We start from the raw sequence: 10904 nt of genomic DNA on the forward strand, positions 1-10904 counted from the left end.
TTTTCAGCAACTAGTGACACTTTTGTCAAACTAGTAACAACTTGAGCCTGACTAGTGAAGCCACAGAGCCATACTAGTGGCACCAAAATCCAAACTAGTCAGCTTTTTGACAGACTAGTGGCCCACTGGGCTGAACTAGTAATGCTTAAAGTCTTACTAGTGAACTAGTGAGCTGCAAAAGCTCTGACTTGTTAACTAGTAGCAGCTATTCGCCTCACTAGTTTGCTAGTAACCTCAAGTTTTTTACACTAGTTACACATGTAAGAGTCAAAATCATCACTAGTTTAACTAGTAAGGATTTACACCTTACTAGTTAAACTAGAAAAAGTCTCATTGACCTTACTAGTTAACTAGTGGGGCTTAAAATGTTTACTAGTTGAACTAGTGGAAGCTGAAATACTCACTAGTTATACTAGTAACACCTTATTGAGGTTACTAGCAAACTAGTGAGGCGAATAGCTGCTACTAGTTAACAAGTCAGAGCTTTTGCAGCTCACTAGTTCACTAGTAAGACTTTAAGCATTACTAGTTCAGCCCAGTGGGCCACTAGTCTGTCAAAAAGGTGACTAGTTTGGATTTTGGTGCCACTAGTATGGCTCTGTGGCTTCACTAGTCAGGCTTAAGTTGTTACTAGTTTGACAAAAGTGTCACTAGTTGCTGAAAACGAGTGACTAGTAAGACTCTTTGTTCAACTAGTTGGACAAAATGTCTAACTAGTGTGACCAGATGTCCATCTAGTGCTGACAATGATCGAACCAGTGAACGACATTGACACCTGATATCAAGGATATGGAATAAATGCTCAAACGGCTTGCCATACGCACCAAAACAACCAATCAGAGCTGAGGAGCTGGGCACGAATAAAACAGTTCGCACGAGTGAATGACATGTAAAGTCAATATAAAGACGCGATTAGACATGAATTCCTGCCAGGCGGAGTGATGGATGCGATGGATGCGACACGAATGACGTGAATAGCGCAATTTTGCATCATACGCTGATTCGCAAGAGTTGAAAAATCTGAACTGTGCGCCGCAATAGTATGATACCGAGGAAGTCCCACATCAGTCTGTGGCTACCCCAAGCTCTATGACACCACGTCCTACTTTTATAGAAACAGGAACAAAAAGGCAAGTTGACAGGCTGAAAAATGGTGGCTGGATGAGGCCCCTCCTCTCCTGCGAAAATTTGCGTGCATGTGAAGTCATGCATGTATGATGCTAGTCAACACAAAATATTCTAGCGTTCAAACTCGCACTTGTAGCACACATGGTGTGAACACAGCATGTAATGCTTGACAGACCATGTCAATGGTGTCAATCGTGTGTGGTCAAACTTTCAATCTAGGCAGCACTGATCAAATACGAATCAAGAATCGGATACTGCATTGCATCTCCCACCATAGCGTGTCCTGCCCACCATGCTGGAAACAGTCAAGATGAAAGAAAATACTGCCCAACGGCTGGGTTGCTAAGCCCCGCCCCTTTGTGATGGTCTGACAAGCTGTCAGAGTAAGCATGGAGCCCACAGTGATTCCAGAGAGAAGCAGACAGAGGGGTCTACAGTCTGTGTTTGAAGGATATATCCAGGATGTCAAACTGACTCAGCAGCAACAACAGGTTAAAAAGACAAAGATAGTTAGAAGCTAAAGCCGAACTATAGGCTACAGATCACAGTGTAAAAGTGAACCACCACATCACTGCTGATCGCAACACAAGACAATGAATATAAAGGGAAACTTTGCTGCTGTTGAACCAGCTGTGTGGCATCACAGTGTGTGCAGATGAACAGTGTTTGGCTTCACCCCGTAACGCTGCCAGCGCCCAGACATCCACCGTCGGAGAGGACACTGTTCATCTGCACACACTGTGATGACACAGAGCTGGTTCAATATGAGCAAAGTTTCCCTGCTTCCCTTCACTGGTTCAGTAGGCTATATCCTCAGTAGCTAGCTAGCTAACCCTACACTTTTCAGGGTCTGATTTTGGTTTTGGAACAGGGAAGAAACGTATATCTTTTTCCAACCTCTCCAGGTAACGAGTATCATTAATACACGACGTGTCCCAGGCACAACATTTAGCTCCAAATCCACAAAACCAGCCTTGAAATGAAGGAAATCTGAAGCGATTGCATTAGAGTCAATGGAGCACAGCTGTGTTGGTGCTGGATCCTGTCTGATGCTACGTCATGATTGGCCAGTCTGCGTCTGGGGGCGGGACTTAACAAAGGGTCAATTGAGGCATCGGCTCTGACTGGTTGATTTTATCCACATGCAGCTGGGCCACTAGAAGTGGTACAAAGCCAAAGAGTAGGCAGAAGATTTTCAGAAAAGTTTCAGCAAATATAAACATTTTATACTACTTAACTAACTGTTCACCCATTTAAATGAGGGTGTCAGAGGTACTCAAGGTTTGACCTGTTCACCAATACTGAACAATCTCTGTTCTCAGGCCAGTGTTCCTTCTTCATGTGTCACCTCCATGAGTACCACTTTGTTAAAGAGAAGAAGACCTGGACTGAAGCCCAGCAGTACTGCAGAGAGCATCACACTGACCTGGCCACAGTGTCTAACATGACAGACATGGAGAGACTACGTGACTCTGCACAGAATCACAGTGGAGCCTGGATTGGGCTTTACAACCACACAGATGCCAACAGGACATGGCACTGGTCTCTGCCAGGGGTGGAGTACGATGAAAGTGAGAGCAATTTGGATGATGAGAAAAAAACTGAGAACTGTGTGCGGATGGAGGATGAAGAATGGGCTGGTGCCCCTTGTACTGAAGAAAGGAAATCTGTCTGCTATAACGGTGAGAATATTTGGCTCATACGATGGTTATGTGTATGAAGCATTTCATCCTGTCTAACAATAGTTTGTTGGGGTTTTTTTATGTAGTCATATCCCTCCTCTTTTTAAAGTAGACACTCAGTCAATATGGTTACAAAATACATCTCATATGTATAATTTAAAAGTCAACTAGTAATCTTTGCCTTTGTATTTCTTTATTAAATTTCTCTACTTTACTCAACATTACTGAATGAATTCTAATCACAGGCCTACTTTTAATTATATTATGTTTTATAACTCAAACACTTAAACATCTAAACCTGCAGTGTAATATTGTTAATTTATCGCGCATTATAATTTCTTAGTTTGTCTGTTTATCCCACAGAAAGGAAGCAATCCAACAAGAAATTCCATGTGATTGAAGACAAGATGAGCTGGCCACAGGCTCAGAGCTACTGCAGAGAACATCACACTGACCTGGTCAGTGGACACCAACAGTTAGAGGACAACGAATTCAAGGATGAGTATGAGTCAGAATGCGTGTGGATCGGCCTGTTCAGAGACTCCTGGAGGTGGTCAGATGGGAGCAATCACTCTTTCAGATACTGGGATCTGGAGTTATTCAGAGATGAAGACAGCAGCAAGAAATGTGCTGTGACTCTGCTGGATGGAAAATGGAGCTCCGACGAGTGTAATAAAACAAAACCCTTCTTCTGCTATGATGGTGAGTTTTGCAAGAGTCTGTCTAACAGTAGTCTAATAATATACTCTGCTCAAAATAATTAAGGAAACACTTAATGGTAACAGTATAACACCAACAAAATGGTGTGTGTCTCCTTGGGCTTGCCTTGTGTCTCTTTGTGGTCTTTTGGTGTCTCTTTGACGTAATTTTATGTCTTTTATTGGCAGTTTTGTGTCTCTTTGAGGTCAATTTGTGTCTTTTTTGGTAGTTTTGTGACTCGGAGGTCTTCTCGTGTCTCTTTAAGGTCACTTTGTCTCTTTTATGTGCGGTTTTGTCTCTCTTTGAGGTCATATTGTGTCCTTTTTGGTTCTTTCGTGTCTCTTTAAGGTCATTTTGGTTCTTTTATTGGTGGTTTTGTGTCTCTTTAAGGTCACTTTGTGTGGTTGTTTTGTATGTACTTGAGGCTATTTAGTATCTTTTACGGTTATTTTGTGTCCTTTTTGGTCTTTTTGTGCCTCTTTGAGCTCTCTTTGTTTCTTTTATGTGCGGTTTTGTGTCTCTTTGAGGTCATATTGTGTCCTTTTTGGTTCTTTCGTGTCTCTTTAAGGTCATTTTGTTTCTTTTATTGGTGGTTTTGTGTCTCTTTGAAGTCATTTAGTGTCCTTTTTGGTCTTTTGTGCCTCTTTAGAATGACTGTCTTTTATTGGCGTTTTTGTGTCTCTTTGGTTTTATATTTATTTGAGGCCATTTTGTGGTCTTTGTGATCATTTTGTGTCCGTTTTGGTCGTTTTGTGTCTCTTTGATGTCTTTTTTGTTTAAGTGGTTGTTTTGTATGTACTTGAGGCTATTTTGTATCTTTTACGGTCATTTTGTGTCCTTTTTGGTCTTTCGTGTTTCTTTAAGGTCACTTTGTGTCTTTTATTGGTGGTTTTATATTTATTTGATGCCATTTCGTGTCCTTTTTGGTCATTTTGTATCTCTTTATGGTCATTTTGTGTGTGACCTGTTCACCAATACTGAAAAATCTCTGTTCTCAGGCCAGTGTTCCCACTTCATGTGTCACTACTATGAGTACCACTTTATTGAAGAGAATAAGACCTGGACTGAAGCCCAGCAGTACTGCAGAGAGAATTACACTGACCTGGCCACAGTGTCTAACATGACAGACATGGAGAGACTCCGTAACGTTTCACAGAATCACAGTGGAGCCTGGATTGGGCTTTCCAACCACACAGATGCCAACAGGATGTGGCACTGGTCTCTGCCAGGGGTGGAGTATGATGAAAGTGAGAGCAGTTGGGATGAAAATGAGCCAAATGACAAGATAAAACCTGAGAACTGTGTGCGGATGAAGGATGAAAAATGGGCCGATGCCCCCTGTACTACAAAACATGAATTTGTCTGCTATGATGGTGAGAATATTTGGCTCATACTTTGATTATGTGTATCTGAAGCATATCATCCTGTCTAACAATAGTTTGTTGGGGTTTTTAAATGTAGACATATCCCTCCTCTTTTTATTTGGAATTAAGTAGAAACTTGGTCAATATGGTCAAAATGTATGTCTCTTATGTATAACTCGTATTTATTTATTACATTTCTCTAAGCCATTTATTTTTCAGTAACGTTACTAAATAAATTCTAATCAAGTGCAGGCCTACTGGTACTCATCTTTCTATTTTGCCACACACACTTAAAATCTGAATCTGCAGTGGAATCATATTAATGTATCTCACATTATAGTTTCACCTGTTTTTACGTAAGAAAGTAGGATCGTTATGAGACGAAAACAAGTGTTTTTCTTAAATTTATCTGTTACTCCACAGAAAGGAAGCAATCCAACAAGAGATTCCATCTGATTGAAGACAAGATGACCTGGCCACAGGCTCAGAACTACTGCAGAGAACATCACACTGACCTGGTCAGTGGACACCAACAGTTAGAGGACAACGAATTCAAGGATGAGTATGAGTCAGAGTGCGTGTGGATCGGCCTGTTCAGAGACTCCTGGAGGTGGTCAGATGGGAGCAATCACTCTTTCAGATACTGGGATCTGGAGTTATTCAGAGATGAAGACAGCAGCAAGAAATGTGCTGTGACTCTGCTGGATGGAAAATGGAGCTCCGACGAGTGTAATAAAACAAAACCCTTCTTCTGCTATGATGGTGAGTTTTGCAAGAGTCTATCGAACAGTATTTGTTTTGTGTCCTTTTTGTGTCTCTGTAGGGTCAGTTGTGTTTTATTGATGGTATTGTGTCTCTTTGAGGTCATTTTCTGTCTTTTATTGGTCATTTTGTGTCTCTTTGGGGTCATTTTGTGTCTTTTATTGGTCATTTTGTGTCTCTTTGGGGTCATTTTGTGTCTTTTATTGGTCTTTTTGTGTCTCTTTGAGGTCATTTTGTGTCTTTTATTGGTCATTTTGTGTCTCTTTGGGGTCATTTTGTGTCTTTTATTGGTCATTTTGTGTCTCTTTGGGGTCATTTTCTGTCTTTTATTGGCCATTTTGTGTCTCTTTGGGGTCATTTTGTGTCCTTTTATTGGTCATTTTGTGTCTCTTTGGGGTCATTTTGTGTCCTTTATTGGTGTTTTTTTTGTCTTTGGTCGTTATGTTTGTCATTGATTTTAATCATGGGGATCATTTTGTGACTCTTTGTGGTTGCTTTGCATATCTTTCCGGGATCTTTTTGCGTCTCTGCCCCAGTAGGTGCGTGTTAATTTGAGTGACATTTTGCAGGTGAAGAGCAGGGGTGGCCCTGACACCAGTCGGCCTGTTCATTAATCCACCCACACCTCTGCTATGATCCGTTTTTTTTCTACATTTTTTCCATGACAGATAAAGTGATCCTGATCAAAGAGAGAAAGACCTGGGAGGAAGCCTTGAATTACTGCAGAGAGAAACACTGTGACCTGGTCTCCATCACCAATCCTCACCAGCAGAGATGGGTCCAAGAGAGAGCCAAGAAGGCCAACACTACCCACGTCTGGCTGGGACTGCGCTACACCTGCGTTATGGATTTGTGGTTCTGGGTCAATGACAATGCGGTCTGCTACCAGAAGTGGGCCTCAGAAGAAAAGACTGAGAGCTGTGACAGGGCTGCAGCCATGAGCAGAGAGGAAGGACATGAGTGGTTTCAAAAGGCTGATAATGAAACATTTAATTTCATCTGCACTGTAAAGTAAGTTTCCCAGGTCAGTGGTCGAAAGCAGCAGAAAGATTCTTAACGACAAAACATAATGACAAAATAGTTTTTTGTCACGCCATCTCCTTTTAAAAGGCAAAGTTAATGTAGGGAAAGATCATATTTTGGAAATGACTTGGTTAAGGTGTATCTTTTATTCTACTTTGGTGTGTGTGTGTGTGTGTGTGTGTGTTAGCATATTAATTAACTGAATGACAATATACTGTAGCAAGTATACGAATCACAGCTTTGCGAAGGTAGAACCAAAAACAGACTTGTTAACTGCAGATTAGACCTTTAAATGACCTTCTTGGTCATAAGCAGCGGACAGACAGGAGCAGTCCAAAACAAGCAGTGGTCATTTGTTATTCGATGAGGATGTTGTCATATTTTTCTCTTAAAGTGTGGGCTTTTTATGCGTCTCTTGAGGTTGTATTTTGCACCCTATCAGTGTAAAGAGGAAAAAGAGGAGACACCCCAGGTAAGAAGAGTAAATTTTTTAACATATAGATGTCACCTTAAAATTTCCTCAGGTGTTTTAATGCTTTACATTAAGACTTTTTTTTTTTGTTGCATTAAAAGTTTTCCGAAATTTGATGTTTGAATATGCAAATGAGGAATTATTGAAATAGATATGCACTGTTTTGCATACAGAACAAAAATCTGAACACTGGATAAAGCCAGGTCTAAAATTCATGTTTCATTTAGTTGACTTATTAAGCATCACATCAGAAAATTCTGTAAACAGCCATAGAAAAAAATATTTTCGGCATGTTTTTAGGAATAAAATGTAATATAAATCAGGGTATGACTGATATATAATATAAACAAGTCCCTCTGGGAAAACCTTCATAAAATAGATATGACACTATAAAGTTTGGTGTATGGAAGTGCTTACGAAGTGGAGATTTTTGGCTCAGAGTATGACAGATAATGAATTTTGAGAAAATGGCATTTAAAGCCATGTATTTTAAAATTCCATGCATGACACAACAGGGAAAAATTTTACCTAATACATATCACTATGAAACTTCCCCAGATGATTACTTACAATAAGACGATTATTTTTATTATATTTTCGCCTTGGGTGTCTCGCCTAAATACCGTAAAACTTCAATTAATAGCCCGGGCTATTATTTGCTTCAATCACTGAACTCATCAGGCGTACTGTACGTTTGGTACAGGCGTCTACTGTGTATCGGACAGGCCTTTAATTCCTTTTAAATTAACTGTATGAATATTACTTCTAAAAAATTAGGCTTTGAATAACATGTCAATTTTGTGTTATGTTATGACACTTGTTTTACGCCACCTGGCATACCGGCACAACACCACTTTATCGGAGGAACGGACACATATTCTGACTTAATGACAGCTACAGAGGAAGGGAGTCACCGTTTGTTTTTGCCTCATGCCGGTAACTCTGAATGAGTCTTCTCCGGTGTTCAAGGTTTCAGTAAAATGAAAAGAACCGAACTAACGATGTGCAGCATCTCCATATTGACATAAGTTTAACCATTAATAATTATATGCCTGATCTAAAGCAGCTAGCTAACCTTAGCTCAAGTGGGTAGTTAACAATTCTGTTTGATACCTCTATAGAAATGAACTGCTTGGCAACCAGACCAGGCCTCTAATTGAGACAGGCCTTTAATTGTCACAGTGTGTAGCCACACCAGGCTAGTAAAAGGGACCGACGGCTTTTAATTGAAGTTTTACGGTATAGTAACCGATATCGCTTTGCTACAGTAAACATTTCATGTACTCACTTTGGAATATTATATAAGTTTGGGTTAAGATGATGTTTAAAATGTGTAAAATCATACTTCTGTGATTATCATATTTTTGAGTTTAATGTGAACAGATAATTGATTTCTGTGATTCTAAATAAAAACGGTTAAACAGTGGAGCGGTTCTTTGAGATATTCTTTATGTCCAGCATTTAAACTGATGCCTAATTTGAGAGTGAAAATGCAATCTAATGGACTGAAAAAGAGCAATATTTAACAATTAAAAAGAAAAAAACATGTTAGAATACAGTGGCATGCAAAAGTCTGGGCACCCCTGGTCAGAATTTCATTTACTGTGAGTAGTTAAGTAAGTAGAAGATGAACTGATTTCCAAAGGGAAGTTAAAGATGAAACATTTCTTCAATATTTAAAGCAAGATTACTCTTTTGCAGTTTCATAATAACAACGCAAGGCTACAGATCACAGTGTAAAAGTGAACCACCATATCACTGGTGATCGCGAGAGAAGACAATGAATATAAAAGGGAGACTTCACCGATACAGTGTGTGCAGATGAACAGTGTTTGGCTTCGCCCCTGAAGTTCATCCTGTACCTCCCTGTTGCATTAACGTTAACAGACTCTGTGCTCATACTGCTGTTCTCTGCATATTCCTCACTGCTGAGGCTAATTATTTGCCCCGAGGTTTCGTTAAATCCAGTACAACTATAGAGCACACTGTGTTTCGGGTGGTCACAACGTGCTTGTTACTTTCGCTGTTGATAGCCCACACAGCTGTAATGTGGATGTAGCGTGGTTTGCAAAACAATGGAGGAAGAGGGACAAGAAAAGAGCGAGCGACACCCCAAAAAAAACGACAAAGTGTCAAGGCTGTGGGATCATTACAAATTAAAACGAAAAGAAAACAGCTCAGTGTGTATTGCAAAAATGGAGTTAGCATATCACAATAGCACGTCCTCAATGCTACAACTAGTGATGGCCAAATGAGGCCTCATGAACCACTGTCTTTATTTTCTGAAGCCACCAGATGGCGTTGTCTGTTCAACAAAGGTTTGAAAGCACACTTCATTGCAAGTCCTTCAGCCTTTATCTTTAAACCAAGAGCGCCATGTGGTGGGGTCAGAAAATAAAGAAATTGGTTCATGAGGCTTCATTTGGCCATCACTACGTGTATGGCACCTCTTGACCACAGTGAATGAGTCATAGGAACTTAAAGTATGATACACCGATCAGCCAAAAAATTAAAACCACTGGCAGGCGAATTGAATAACATTGATCATCTTGTTACAATGCAGTGTTCTGCTGGGAAACTTTTGGCTCCTGGCATTCATTCATTCACCACTTGACACGCAGCACCCACCCAAACACCGCTGTGGACCTAGTATACCCCCCCAGTGGCAACATTGCCTCACTGCAAAAACTGGTCAGGAGTGACCAAAAGAATGTGACAGAGAGCTCAAAACATCGACCTGGCCTCCAAATTCCCCAGATCCCAATCTGATTGAGTATTCGAGGGACGTGCCGGTACCCCAGACGTACCCCAATCCACAGTGGGGTCTTTCTGGATCGGACTTGGCTTTGACATGTCAAGGCATGGACACGGGACCTCTGGGGGGGCTTTGAAGTCTGGTACTTGGGCGTTGGCGGTGGATCCTTTGAGACCTGTCGGTTGTGAGGTGGGGTACTGGCACGTCCCATGGATGCTCGATTAGAGTGGGATCTGGGGAATTTGGAGGCCCGGTTGATGCCTTGCACTCTTTGTCATGTTCCTTGGGCAATTTCTGAGCATTGTTTGTGATGAGGCATGGCGTATGTTCTGCTGGAGGAGGGCCACTGCCATCGAGGAGTGTTATTGCCATGGGGGGGGGGGGGGTTGACTTGTTAATGTTTTGACTTATCTGTGTATTTATGAAGGCCAAGTGATGAATATCAATTTTAAAAAATGTATTAATTATAATCACACCTGTCCCCTTCGGGACGTTTTTCGTCCTCGTTTTTCGTTTTTGTTAATGTTTTGACTTATCTGTGTATTTATGAAGGCCAAGTGATGAATATCAATTTTAAAAAATGTATTAATTATAATCACACCTGTCCCCTTCGGGACGTTTTTCGTCCTTGTTGAAAAACAACCATAAAAATATTAAATATTAATATTAATATAAACTTTTTTCAGATTATGCATATCAAATATTCATTCATTTTGAGGATTTTTAACCCTTTATATGCCATTTTATTTACATGAAGTCACTGTTACTTTTATGAAAAAAACATAAATTATGAATTACTTTCTATATAATAAATGTTGGATGGAATTTTTTTTTTCTAATTATCACAGTCTGGGATATGTGAATGATTAATAACAACACCAATTTTGATGCATTATTTTTTTTTTGTGCAGTTTCAATTTTTCAATAAACATCGACACCTTTCCCTTCAGGACGTTTTTTGTCCTTGTTGAAAAACAACCATAAAATATTAAATATTAATATTTTTTTCTACTTTTTTT

The 10904-nt window shown here is 40.1% G+C and overlaps 1 protein-coding gene across 1 annotated transcript; it reads left to right on the top strand.

Annotated features, from left to right (window-relative positions):
- The first annotated feature begins 2467 nt into the window (after window positions 1-2467).
- Window positions 2468-6720, top strand: LOC126404702 (secretory phospholipase A2 receptor-like). Its single transcript, XM_050068079.1, has 5 exons — window positions 2468-2810; window positions 3174-3512; window positions 4508-4882; window positions 5297-5635; window positions 6304-6720. Exons 1-5 carry the CDS (start codon window positions 2468-2470, stop codon window positions 6648-6650), a joined length of 1743 nt encoding a protein of 580 aa, XP_049924036.1. The 3' UTR covers window positions 6651-6720.
- Window positions 6721-10904: the final 4184 nt, after the last annotated feature.

Source organism: Epinephelus moara, chromosome 17 (assembly GCF_006386435.1).
Source record: "Epinephelus moara isolate mb chromosome 17, YSFRI_EMoa_1.0, whole genome shotgun sequence".
Lineage (NCBI taxonomy): Eukaryota > Metazoa > Chordata > Actinopteri > Perciformes > Serranidae > Epinephelus > Epinephelus moara.